A 13,410-nucleotide genomic window follows, 5' to 3' on the forward strand; every position below is an offset into this window, starting at 1 on the left:
TGCGTTTAAAAGGAGTTGGCACTACTACCATACAACAAAATATAAGGCTTACAGCCTGAAGAACAGTATGGACATAATGCACTCTACAAGCATACACTTTCTTTTCTTTCCTTCTTTCTTTTCTTTAAACAAACATGCAGGTAAAAAGCCAAATATGTAGTTGGTGGTATGTAGGTGGTTAACTGTGTTTGACCGTAAGGAAATATAAAAAGATCTCTTCAGTAGAAAAATAAATAAATCCTTTAACCGTGGCCTGAAGAACAAAGTAATATTTCGTCTTTATATCAGTAAATATTACCCATTAAATTATCTTTTCCATAAAGAGAAAAAAAAAAAGCAGCATATTTGGTGAAGGGTTGAAACAGCAGCACCGTAGATGGGTTTCTGAACTGGATATTTTAGAGGTGAGCACCAAAGTCCCACAAAGAACATGCTGGAAAAATCCACAACAACAAACTGGGAAGTGTTTCCAGTCTTTCCCATCACAACTCCGGAGACGGACCTGCACATATAAATGATACAGTACATAAAACTGCATATTTATGGAGGTTATGTTGATCTGATGTGATCTCATATAGTGTAGTTTAAGAGCTCAATCATTGGTTTGATTGTATTCAGCTGACTCACGAGGCACTTTTGTGTGTTTATTTTGTTGGTGGATATCTCAGTTTTCATCCACTCTTCTGAAAATGTGTCTCAGTTCCCGTTATTGAGCATGCCCAGTAGCTTCTTGGGCTCCATCCCCTGCTGCTGAGCCATCTTCTGCACGTCGAAGCCCATGTGCTTCAGGAACTGGATGACGCTCATCTCTTGTCCTGTCAGCTGGTCCCGAATGGTCGGGCAGGAGGGGTTGCAGTGCGGCCACGGGCAGCTGTCGATCAGCTGTAGAAGACAACCTCTCACGGGAGGGGTCATGTGCTTTTGGTGGCTGTGGCTGCTGTTGATGTGGAGGTTGTGATGGAGGCTGCGGTCCCAGCAGTGGAGGGCTCTGGGGAGGGAGATTCCTTTCACTCGGATGTCCGTCCAGTCCCTGCAGTGATGGGAAGACCAAAAGTGATGGAGCAAAGGTTACTAAGATGAAGAACAGTCCACAGGAAAAGTGCGCTCAAGTATAAGAAACTGATGCTTCATGAGTATTTCATTGTTTGATTTCTCAAGTGCATTTAGTAAAATTCATGGAGACACAAGTTGGAGGGGACGGGTATGAATCCCTGCCTTATGTCCAGGGAAACAGACAACTTAACAAAAGGACCTCAGTTTGTTAGTCTGGGAAACTCTCTGGGACAGTGAGGTGCAGCACAGGGACCTTTTTAGCCCTGTTTCTGTTCACACTCTATACAGCAGATTTTAAATACAGCTCAAAATCTGCCACGTGCAAAAATATTCTGATGATACTGCTGTTGTAGCATGTATCAGGAGCAGACAGGGACAGGAATGCAGGAACCTTCAGGGACTGGTGCAGTAGGAGTTTCCTCCATCTCAATGCCCTTGAAACCAAGGAGATGGTGGTGGATTTCTCAGCCATGCCATGGTGGTGCACTCTTATAAATATCTGGGGTTCTGTTGGATGACAAGCTGGACTGGTTCCTGAACACTGATGTTCTCTTCTTTCTTCTATTTAACTTTTTATGCCCCTTTTCAAAACATTTTATTTATGTTTGGGCAGATTTTAGATTCTTAGATAAATATAAATTACTCTCTGACAGTCAGTAAGGATTCAGATTGAAAAGATCAAGATCACTGGCATTAATTGAATCAATCGAGGAGATTACAAATGCTATAACATCAGAAACAGTATGCAGCTGGATTATTCCTCGATCTCAAGAAAGCGTTTGATACAATCAATCACGACATATTAATTAATAACCTCATGCTTGGACATTGCTTGTGGTGTTCCACAAGGCTCTGTACTGGGTCCAAAATTATTTATATAAATGATATTCGTAAGGTATCTGATATATTAAAAGTAGTGTTATTTGTAGATCTAAAGGAGCTGCTGGATACGATTACTTCAGAAATGTGCAAAATCAAAAAGTGGTTTGACAGGAACAACCTATCACTAAATCTACGTAAAACTAAAATCATTCTTTTTGGGAATTCCCAAAGAAACTGATAAGTGCAGATTCATATAGATGATGTGGAAAATGAAAGAGTTCTTGAACAAAAGTTTCTTGGTGTGATGATAGATGATAAAAAAAAAAAAAGCTGGAAGTCCCATATAAATCATATACGTAACAACATTTCAAGAAGTATTTCAATTTTGAGTGAAATCACTCCACGTTCTCTATTGTTCAGATTTCACTGTATTTGCTTTACAGTGCAGAGGTTTGGGGCAATACTTATAAATGTTCGCTATCATCAATCTTCATATTGCAAAAAAAGGGCCATAAGGATAATCCATAAAACTGATTACAGAGATCACACAAATCCACTATTCTTAAAATCAGAAATACTAAAATTCACAGATCTGGTTCATTTTCTCACTGTGCAATTTATGTATAAATTTACCCTACTTATCTATCTATGGTTTGATTTTTACTTACGCTCTCGTGATGAGCTCATGAGACAGGCATGCCGGTGCAAACATTGCCCTGTCAATCAGAAAGGGCAGAGTGTCATAAAAACTGAAGTCTTATCATATCTGTGAGCGCGTATGAGCGTTTTTCTTCCTTACGGTACGTCACGAAGCGTAAGCCTCAGCTCCTGCCCCAATTTCTGGATGTACCTCCACTGGCCCTCGTGGATGGGCTGTCCGGTCAGGTGGATGTTATCGACCGTCAGCTGGGCCTCGTCGAAGAGCCACTGCGCCACAAACACCGGGCCTGCAGGGTAGAAAGGACGTTCCGTGGGTCAGACTTTAAATGACGCATCATCTTCTGTCTAGCTGAGAGGCTCGGGGTGTGTGGTGACTCACTTTTTAATGTGGGGTAGACTTTATATCCGAAGAAACAGTTCCACTCCTCTCCCGCGTGAGCCTGCCTGCAGCTCTCTGGCACCAGTCCTCCCCAGTACCTGCACAAACATTAACCATCGCACATTTTCAAAATCTGTCTGGCCGTCCCTCCCACAGTTCTTGGTTGTAGCTTCAATACTTCATTCATTCACTGCTTCATGCTACTACACAGGGATAGTATTGGCCAAATAAAAAAACGTTTAGACACTCTGGTGGAAAAAAAAGTCACTATATCACTCCTTGAGCATCATCGTCATCTTACCTGATGCCTCTCTTTATGGCTTCAGTGGGAGCACAGCTGATTGTATCCAGGCAGTCTGTGAATTTGTACTGTTTGTTATCCAGGAACCATCCAGAATCAGCCAGGCCCCTGACCTGCACCCCTGTATATCCCTGGGTCTCCAGCTGCTCTGCAACCTGGTCCACATTCAGCAGGACACCCGTCCCACCGGCACTGGAGACACAAACAGTGAGTTAACAGTGAGCAGCCGCCTTTGGTGAAAAGCACGGACGCACATGAAGCTGAACTAACCTGCTGCCTGCCAGGAGCAGAACCTTGGCGTTTTCTAGCCCTTTTGTCAGCAGCTCATTCACCACCTCCTTAATGATCAGAGAGCCCATGAACGCATAATCACCTGAGAATAAATAGAAATAAAATATGAATAGAATATAAATGAATATAGTTATTTATAAACATGAGGCCACGTGGCACACTGAAGCCTGGATTTATACTCAGTTGTGGAGACAGGCAGCTGAGTAGTCTTGACCTTACAGTATAAAGTGCCTTGAGGTGACTTGCTGTGATTTGGTGGTTTATAAATAAAAGGAATTGAACTGAATGACCTCACACAACACAAAGGATCTACTGTTTTAAGACTGTTGATGCAGTAGGCTGTACTCAGGGTGTAGAGAATGTAGACTGAGATAGCAGACCTTGGCCTTCATATCAGATCAGGTGAGACAGTATAAAGAGAAAAAAGGTAAAGGGATAGGACCATAGACTGTATATTAAAAATGGATAAAGCCTCCTGATGTGAAAAGTGAAGCGGCTTAAACCTACATTGTTTCTAATGGCCAGCAGGGGGCTTATTTTTGTCTTGAAAAAGAGTTTGTTTCTTATAAAATAAATAAATAAATAAATAATAATGCACTAGTATCAAGTCCTAATGAATACATCATGATGCTAATTTTATCATTTATGGTCCCTGTTAGAATTCTTCTTCACAATGATAGGAAGAGCCGACATCGAAGGGTCAAAAAGCAACGTCGCTACTAACGCTTGCCAGGCGCTTGACACCAGAAGCGAGAGCCCGCTCGGGGGCTCGTCTCCCCACCTCACCGGGTAAGTGAAAAAACGATAAGGGGTGGCTGTAGCTCGGGAGGTAGAGCAGGTCAGCTGCTGATCGGCTGGTGGTTCGATCCCTGGCTCCCCCGTTTTGCATGCCAAATATCCTTGGGCAAGATACTAAACCCGACTTGCTCTCCGATGCATCCATCGGAGTATGAATGCGTATGAATGATAGCTAGAAAGCACCGTATAGATAATAGTGCTTGTGTGAATGGGTGTGTATGGGGTGAATGCGGCGTGTTGTATAGAGCTTTGAGTACTCCAGGAGAATAGAAAAGCGCTATATAAGAACCAGTCCATTTACCATTTACCTGTTAGAGTCAAAAAGGATAAAGTGGCAACTTTATGATTGATAAGTCACTAATGATTATGGATTGTGTCTTTGTTTGTCATCATAGGTTGTCATGAGAACTGCATAGCAACGATATCCTATGATTAAAAAAAAGAAAAGAAGAAATCTCAATATTTTGTAAAAAATAAGATCGACAGCATAAACAACTGTGTAATTTTTTTTTTTGTATTCCTTTGTACATGTATACATATATTTATAGATAGTAACAAATTATCCATCCCCTATTTATTCCAACATGTCCACACTTTGCACTGCTGCACATATAAATGCTGTGTGTGCTGATTTTGTCAGTATTGTCTGTTGTCGAACACTGAGAGCAAAGAAATAATTGCAGCCCAATTCAACAGGGTCAATAAAGCTTATATTAATTACTTTAAATTTTCTATAAATGTTGTGATAATGTCATAGATTTCTTATCGTAGTAAGTGAAGTGAAAATCTGTGACAACCCTGGTCTACGGGTTAAGTTGAGGGCACAGCGAGTTACACAGAGGACTTCCACATGGGAGACTGAGGCCTGTTCTGTGTGAAGCCAAAGTCAGCAGTGACTTGTTTTTATTCGTGTGTATGAAGCTCGTACACGTGTGACGAAACACAAAAGAGAGGAAAGAGTTGCAGGAGGAGGGGTGAATATTTCTCCAAATGCTGTTTTTCGCCTTCTTTTATTGATTTCTGCAGTTTTAACGGATGAGTGAATGTGGGTTGGTTTGTGACGCTGTAAATCAAAGATGTTTTTCCAAGTGCCTGAAACGCATCAAATAAAATATAATGAGGTTTTCAATAAACCAGAAGAGGAAGCTAAAAAATTTATAGATCTGAGAGCTAAAAGAGGCTCCACACACGAAGCCCTTTGACTCCACTGATAAATCTTTCTTTATAAATCCTTCTCTTAACCAGAGCCACAAGCTCACACACTGAGCGATCACGCACTGGGTCTTACTTTGATCTGTCTTCGGGGTGGCTCCGCTCCACACGTCGCTGGAGCAGTACGGGATGAACCTGTGGGGGGCACGGGAGTGAGACAAACACTGTTAGGAGAACACAGGCAACCTGGAATCGCAGCCAGACTCGTTTAGACATTTAGATTTGATGATGCTGACTGATTAAAAAGCCCCGTTGGCTGTGTGACAGTAAACAGAACACAACAAGCACAAGTGTGTGCAGACAGCCGGGCAATAATGACAAAAACAACATCACTGTGTATCTTATATTGTATATGTTCTAAATGAAATTATCAATAACTGCAAGGAAACTTGCAAATAAACCATTTAAGCTTAAAAGGGTGTTGGCTATGCTAAATTCCAGCTCCATATTTTCATTTTTTGACACACTACTGAAGATGCTTTGCTTTATTTCTATGATTCATCCCTACAGTGTGATAGGATTGGGCTTAACATTCTACATATTTCATTATTTTTGGCTATCTATGCTGAATATATGCTGACCCCATCACTCATCCACCACTGTAACTGTATATAAAAGACAAAAAATGGAAATCTTTCCAATAATTAATGCTATTTGTAACTTAGTATCAAATTTAAACAGCATAGTTCTAGGCAATAATCTTCTTTAGTATGCTAAATTTGCATTAACCCATGAGAAGTAGTTCACTGTCTCAAGTATCACCTCAGCCATGGCAACACCCTGTTACGTCATAAAAACTGACTCAGTTTCTTTCAAATTAGAGCTTGTACTTCAAAGTAAAAGTATATATTTATCACAGAGAATATCACAAACTGAAAATATTCATATGAAGCAACCAAAATGTTAAAAAAAAACAAACAAACTCATTAACATAAAGATTTTAATTCTGACAGAAGTGAAGGAATTATCCCTGAAAAAAAATGAGAGGGAAAATGCACAAAAGCATTAAATGTACAGAGAAGGAGCGGCATGCTTTCTTACACCATGTTGGCGTTCCACCAGTGAGGGTTTTCCTCCGGCTGTGGAGACAAAATTCCCCTTCCTGTGAAAGGAGGGAAGATGGATGAGATGTGACATGATGGTAACTGTATAGATAAACTGTAGAGTTAAAGAGGTCAGAAAAAGGTCAGATGTGCTGCGACAATTCTTTAACCCTGCTTTGTGTTTTACTGTTGAAGGTGATTCCCCTGCGACAAACAGTCGTTAACTTTCTCTGCTTTGGTCAGCATTTACACGTAGGCACTAAAGAGCCTGTGTGGCTGCTGCACTGGCCACCAGTGTAAAGTATACAGAGTCGGAGGGAGAGACTCATAAACAAACAAGGAGTTCCCTGATGGTTGGAGGGAAACAACCAGACAGTTTGACTCACGATGATTAGTGCGATCTCAGCTAAAGTGGAAACGCAAACACTTCAATGGATCTCATTCATTCAGAGGAAGTTTTTATTTCCTGCTGAGGAAAGTGAAGCCTCTGTGAGGCTGTGCAGAGAATTCACAAGATCTGCTCAAACCAGGGAACGCCTTCATGCCTGGCTATAATCACTGAACATTTCATTAGGTACAACTCCTCATTAAAGCAAATATCGAATGGGCAAATCACAGTGCATTTTGGCATGTGGACAAAATGAAGGCGACCTGATGAAGTTCAAACCGAGCATCAGAATGGAGAAGAAAGGTGATTTAAGCAGCTTCTTTAAGTTATTATTGGTGCCAGACGGATTGGTCTGAGTATTTTCTGAACTACGGATCAACTGGGATTTTCCCACAAAACCATTTCTACAGTTTACAGAGAAGTGACCCCCCAAAGTAGTTCTTTGGATGAAAATGCCATGTTGATGCCAGAGGTCAGAGGAGAATGGACAGGCTGCTTTGAGCTTTAGCAGTAACTCAAATAACCTATTGTTATGAGCAAAGTATACAGAGGAGCATCTCTAAATGTGCAACATGACGGGCTTCGGCAGCAGAAGACCGCACTGGGTGCCACTTCTTTCAGCTAAAATCGTGAAACTGAGGCTACAAATCAAAAACTAGTATAAATTATGCTAAAGGTATTCATTTAATTTAAGTAAAGACAATATTCTTGAGTGTTTCTTGTGGTCAGTGGTTTGATCCCGTCTGTTTACCTCTGGAAGTTTCTTTGAGCAAGTTACAACACTGTATGTCTATGTAGGTTCTCTCTCATCCACTGCATGAAAGTCAGGAGTGCTTAAAAAGCAACTGGGCTTCTTTAGGTTCCTGAAAAAGTTTTCCTTTTCATCCAAGAGGATGTGTCGGTTCTTCAGAACTACATACAACTAAATACAGTATCTTGCCCAAGGAAACTTCTAGAGGTTAACAGGTGGAGCCTGTTTTGGTGTGCTTGCTTTATTTATTCACACAGCAGTAATTTTCATTAATTGTCTATTCTAATAACTACAGCTGTTCTGGCTCATGATAACAAGCATTTTTGTTATTTAATGGAGTTTTACTACAGTCAGCTTCCAAGGACACTTCATGATGATGGCGGGATATGGCAGCCTTGCCTTCACCAGTGTATGAAAGTGAGAGTGAATGAATAGTGGTATTGTAAAGCGCTTTGAGGGGTCCCGAAAAGCGCTATATAAATGCAATCCATTATTATTATTATTATTATTATTATTATTATGATGGAGAGGAAGAGAAGCAGTGCCATGTGTCAATTTGGGCAGCCTCAGAAAAGCAAAAGAAATTGCGAGCTGTTAGTAAATGAGCAGCCAGATAGAGACGGCAATGTGTAGAAGTGGATTCTGCAAGCACACACTGTAGGAACTGTACCTGTTCTGGTTAGTGGCCACTTGGTGGAGCTCATCAGTCTCCTCATCGTCTCATACCTGCTCTCACAGGTCTGACTGTCGAAGCAGTACCATCCACCTGAACCACACACACACACACACACACACACACACACACACACACACACACACACACACACACACACACACACAGGTTACAAATAGCTGCACTGAGTTCCCCCTGTGGTCTGAATCAGGTGTATTTCATCCTCACCTTCCAGGAACAGCAGCCACCTCTTGCTTCCTTTTGACTCCTTGATGTAGTAACTGCACAAGAACAGCAAAACAAAGCAGCGTGAAAGCGCTGATGTATTCACACATTCATGAATGTATTCAAACAGTCTCCACACACTGGGGATGCTTCCTGTTATCCTGAACTGACAGATCTGGCTCTGATCACTAAGCTTCTCTGTAGGAGCCAGGGTACTGCAGACCCGCACATGTCCGGTTGTGTTTTTTCACATAGCGACAGGAAACTCACCATGCTGCTGGCAGCACACACACACACTCACACTTGAGAGTCATCTCATTCACAGCGATTTAATTCATATTTGGCCCACAATATATTATAATTTACACTTGGAACAGAGTTTAAAAACTTTGACATTGAGTGGAATTAACTGGTGATTCCATAAATCTTTGAACTATCATTAGTTATAATCTTTGTTGTCATTACTCTTAATTTTGCTATATCGTAAAGTCGCCAGAGCAAGAATAAATGCCCCTCTCTCTTCCTCGCTCGCGCTCTCCCTCTCGTGTATGCGCTAATTTGCAGCGTGCATGGCGCTCTCTCTGATCTGATCCTTTGATCCATTTTGGTCACATCCGGAGTGACACGGGAATGGAGCACACGGATCTAAACCAGTAGTAAAACGCAGATCGGGTGTTCGGTGTATCTGCCCCTCCGTGTCTCAGATTCTTACCAATTACTGTCAAAACTGTGGTTTTAAATCACGCCTGTAGGTCATTAAGAAACTCTGAAGAATCTGCAGGCCATTCACTTACCCTGCAGGTGACCCGTCGTTGCAAGTCACGGACACGTTCTTCAAAAAGTGCAGCTTCATGTCCTGGTCCAGCTTTTGCGCAGAGCACGGATAGAGTGACTGCGCTAAGTTCTTTATCTGCACTACAAAGTTGTCCATGTTGCCCTCCACAGCTGTGAAGTCTAACGGGAAGCTTTCTGCTCCTTCCACCCGCTCCCTGTACGGCGGGGGCGTCTGCTGCTGCTGCACCCTCCGTGTTTGCGCCCGACCGCCGCGCACTCTCCTCGCCTCCACCGGTGCGCTCAGGTGGATGAAGAGCAGCAGCAAGCAGGAGCGCACCGCGGACAGTCCAAGTGAGTTTCTCACCACACCACGGCTCTGCATTTCTAATTATTACTGGAGAACGTTCCTCGCGTGTTTGCGTGGGCTCTGAAGAAAACACAGCATATCCTATGAGTGGGTAGATCGACGGGAAGTTCTTCGAAAGCGCATGGAGACTTCAAGCAAACGATCTCCTATACCAGCAGTGCTGGGTAAAAACAGCTTATGGGTCTCCATGGTGCCCTGAGAGATGTGTATCTGGATTCAAAATCATGCAAAATGCGCGTGCAGTTCCAGTTCATTTCCTTAAATCGCGTGCAGTTCGTCCAGTAAACGGGTTCTTCCGTGCGTAAAAATCTCTGAAGTTCCGTCCAGCTCAGTCTATCCAGTGACCTGTTGCCTTTTGGTTCAGGTCTTATAAGCTGCGGATGAAGACGGAATTTATTTGAGGTCCTCCCCTCTCCTCCCCCCGTCCCCCCTGCCTGCCCCCGTGCTTCTCACTCCCGCGGGCCAATCGTTATTATCGTTGGCGGATGCTCCTTGCGGGGCGTGGGTCTCACACCAAGAGCGCGCGTATGCCTGGCACGCCCCCTCAGTCGGTTCACTCATACCCCCGGCCCCTTTGATGTTGTGTCATCATATGACCGCGCAGCCTTTGAAGTGTCTTTAATTGAACATAGTGTGTGAGTAAAAAAACGCAGTTGGACACGCCGTTCCGCTGCAGAAGGTCACGCCACTGATGCACATGTTTTGCGGCTTTTTATGCGCTTCAGAGTTAAACTGCATTTTCTTTGTGTTTGTGGCTCAAGATAGATAATCAGATAATCTTTTGGGCTATTTCACAACAGGAGATAAGGTCGCTGGAAGTTTTTAAATCATGAGTGTGGTATGTGTAGACAGCGATAGGGCGAACAGATATCGCTTTGAGTCACACTAAAGCATAAATCAACACTAATTACTGACAAGTAAAATATTTAAGCTATGCTTGCGGTATGTGAGTTTTAGATTATTATGTGACAATTATTAACTCTGTTGTAATTGTTGACTGTATTGAAGACCTTTGACTCATCCTTATTGTAAATGTGAGCCAGCGCTTCATCTTCTCCACTTTTTACTTTTCCTTTACAATCACTTTTTCCAAAACTGACTTCTTATTGATACAGATACATGAACAGAATCCCAAAGCAGTTTGAGAACCGGCACTGGCTGGCCTGGTTGGAGAACTCATCAGTGGTGTCAATGTCATTTTATATGTGACCAATTTAATTTCAAGTGTGCTGGGTCAATAAAACATTGTATGATTCCCCATTAAGACAATCTTTGTCAGTGTGAAGTGGTTTGTGTGTTCTTCTCTGGGAGATCTTGTTTTTCCAGCCACTGGAAAAATAGAATAGAATAATCCCGCACATCTAGGCTCAAAAGAAAAGAGATTCTTAATCCCTGAAAGCTTATTTTTCTAAGAAGATGGTGAAACTTGGATAAAATGAATCGTTCGTACAGCCACTGCAATCATGTGATTCATTTTAACCACTTAACACACAGGTTAACTTCTGGTGAAGTGAAAGGTTCTCTGAGATTTTCACATCTTTTTAAGCCATCCAGGAGGCCAGACTGGACCTATGGGTGGGACACATGTAGCTCATGAGCCATATGTTTAACACCAGAAAGCTATGTTTTCCCATATTGTTTCTTTAACATCTGCTCATCTTTAAAAGTCCCCATTCATTCACCAGATCCACCGTCCTCTGATGACTAACATTCACACACTGCCTGTAATTTGATTTCGATCTTTGATGGTTTTTTATGATGACAGGAACACTTAAAAAAAGGTCTCTCAGCATGTAAAACCCACTGCAGATGCCTTTATAAGTTTGCGCTCTATCCAGACAGTTTTGAAGTTTCAGTCCTGCTGAGCGAGGAAGGAAACTGATTGTTTGTTTGTTTGTTCAGATGGTGGCAATTTCCCACTAGGACTGAGAAGCGCATTCATTTCTGTCTGCCTGTCTCTCTTTCCCAGGTGGACTTTGTCTTTAAATGTTGCTGTTGAAGCAGTCAGTCAATCAGTCAGTTGTTCGGCCTCACACCTCTCCATCTGTTGGCACCACTTGTCATGTTGTTTGTCTCGTCTTATTCCAGCTTTGATCCAATTTGATCCATGCTGAGAAAAAACAGCCTTGATTGTTGTTGCTCAAACTGCATACATACAGTACATTAGGTTTTCCATATGGAGAGCAGATTGACTGTGTGTGACTGTGTTGTGGTCAGTTTACAGACAGGATCAATTTCCTTCTCTCATGAGGCCAGATTGTGTTTTCTTATTATGCTTTTAAGGTCAAGGGAAGAGTAATGATTTTCATGTTGTTTTTAGATGCACACTGTACAGTTCAAGCTGTGGAGGGTTTTTTTCACAGAATGAATAGACCTGGTTTTAGATTTTTTTTTACATTTGAGTCTGATGTTGTTAACCCACTCAAATTATTTTTTCTAACACAAACGGATGTGTAGAAAAGACCTTCCCAAACTTAAGTCTCCCCTGTCCACCCAGGTTAATGTGGTGACTGTAAATGCCATGTAATTCACATCATGTTTATAATTCATAAATAATTCTGTTAGCTGGATTTAGACAGACTAGTCAATAACCCTAACCCCTTTGGTTTATTCTGACAAAAGGGAAAGTAAGAGTTGGCATTAATATGATTAATGAGGTCTTATTTTTATGTAAGTGTTCTAGTAAGTTGCCAGTATACACAGTACATAACATGGGATCCAATAATAAAAAATTACAAATTACACTTGTATGCATCTGTTAAGTCAGAAATTTAACACTAGTTTCAAGTAGACAAAATTATTTCCCCTGGGAATACAAAATATAAACCTTATAATATCATACTATCCCAATAGAGCAGTTCAATCTCTAAAAGCAGAGTCTGAGGCAAATCCTTCAGCTATCAGGTTAGCTCCCAGTTTGGGTTCAGGAAACAGACACCCTCCCTACTTTTAGATTCGGCTTCAAACTTTCCTTTTTGATAAAGCTTAGCGTTTGGGATGGATCAGATGAGTCTAAAGCATCTTAGTTATTCTTTTATTGGTTCAGGCTGCTGGGACACTTCACACAATGCAAGTAAAGTAAAGTAAGTAAAATTTTATTTACAATGCATAGACCATTTCTTCTCTAGTCCACTCTTTTCACTCCTGATGCATTTACATGCCACTACTGCATGGCATTAAATTGTGTCTACCCTCTCCCATAGCATGTGTTATGTTTCTGTCTCTGTGCTCTTTTTGAGACAATGGTTGTTTTGAATACAAAAATGCACCGTATGAATAAACCCAAACCGAACTGAATTTGGTGTTAACATATTTCACTGTAGCGTTTTTTAAAATAAAAGACAATAAACTACTAGCCAGTCTAAACTATAGTAAGGCTTAGTAAATGAATATATAGTGCAAGTTGTGTTCTTAGTATTTTTGTCATGCTGTAGCACTTTAAGAGACAAGCAGATGTCTCTTAAAGTGCTATTTGACTATTGCAGTGGGACGCTAGAACATTGTGGGGGTTATTTCTTCTTAATTTTTTTAATGTCTGTATAATTTACATTATTTTGCTTGGTAATAACGCTCATAAAGGTGAGACGAAGAAAATCTTAAAAGTTGAACGAACTGCACCTTTAAGTGTTGCTGCGACAGAGTCAATAAAGCTTATTCAAACAAACACTGTGAC

General features: G+C 41.5%; 1 protein-coding gene across 1 annotated transcript; it reads right to left on the bottom strand.

The window, feature by feature from the left end:
* Window positions 1–39: 39 nt before the first annotated feature.
* On the bottom strand, window positions 40–10,128 carry notum1b (notum, palmitoleoyl-protein carboxylesterase b). Its single transcript, XM_084930580.1, has 11 exons — window positions 9,391–10,128; window positions 8,600–8,652; window positions 8,369–8,464; window positions 6,558–6,618; window positions 5,593–5,651; window positions 3,486–3,588; window positions 3,216–3,407; window positions 2,915–3,012; window positions 2,675–2,822; window positions 2,544–2,591; window positions 40–1,030 (listed from the first exon to the last, which is right to left on the bottom strand). Exons 1-11 carry the CDS (start codon window positions 9,750–9,752, stop codon window positions 697–699), a joined length of 1,554 nt encoding a protein of 517 aa, XP_084786706.1. The 5' UTR covers window positions 9,753–10,128; the 3' UTR covers window positions 40–696.
* Window positions 10,129–13,410: the final 3,282 nt, after the last annotated feature.

Source organism: Perissodus microlepis, chromosome 6 (assembly GCF_051167445.1).
Source record: "Perissodus microlepis isolate ML-2025 ecotype Zambia chromosome 6, ASM5116744v1, whole genome shotgun sequence".
NCBI lineage: Eukaryota > Metazoa > Chordata > Actinopteri > Cichliformes > Cichlidae > Perissodus > Perissodus microlepis.

Excerpts from the sequence above, each read along its gene's own strand:
- notum1b (XM_084930580.1), bottom strand. The coding sequence starts at position 9,752 with ATGCAGAGCCGTGGTGTGGTGAGAAACTCACTTGGACTGTCCGCGGTG. Across the intron at positions 5,652-6,557 it reads TGGTGGAACGCCAACATGGT|GTTCATCCCGTACTGCTCCA; the intron begins GTAAGAAAGCAT and ends TGCCCCCCACAG. Across the intron at positions 2,592-2,674 it reads CTTACGCTTCGTGACGTACC|GGCAATGTTTGCACCGGCAT; the intron begins GTAAGGAAGAAA and ends TCTGATTGACAG.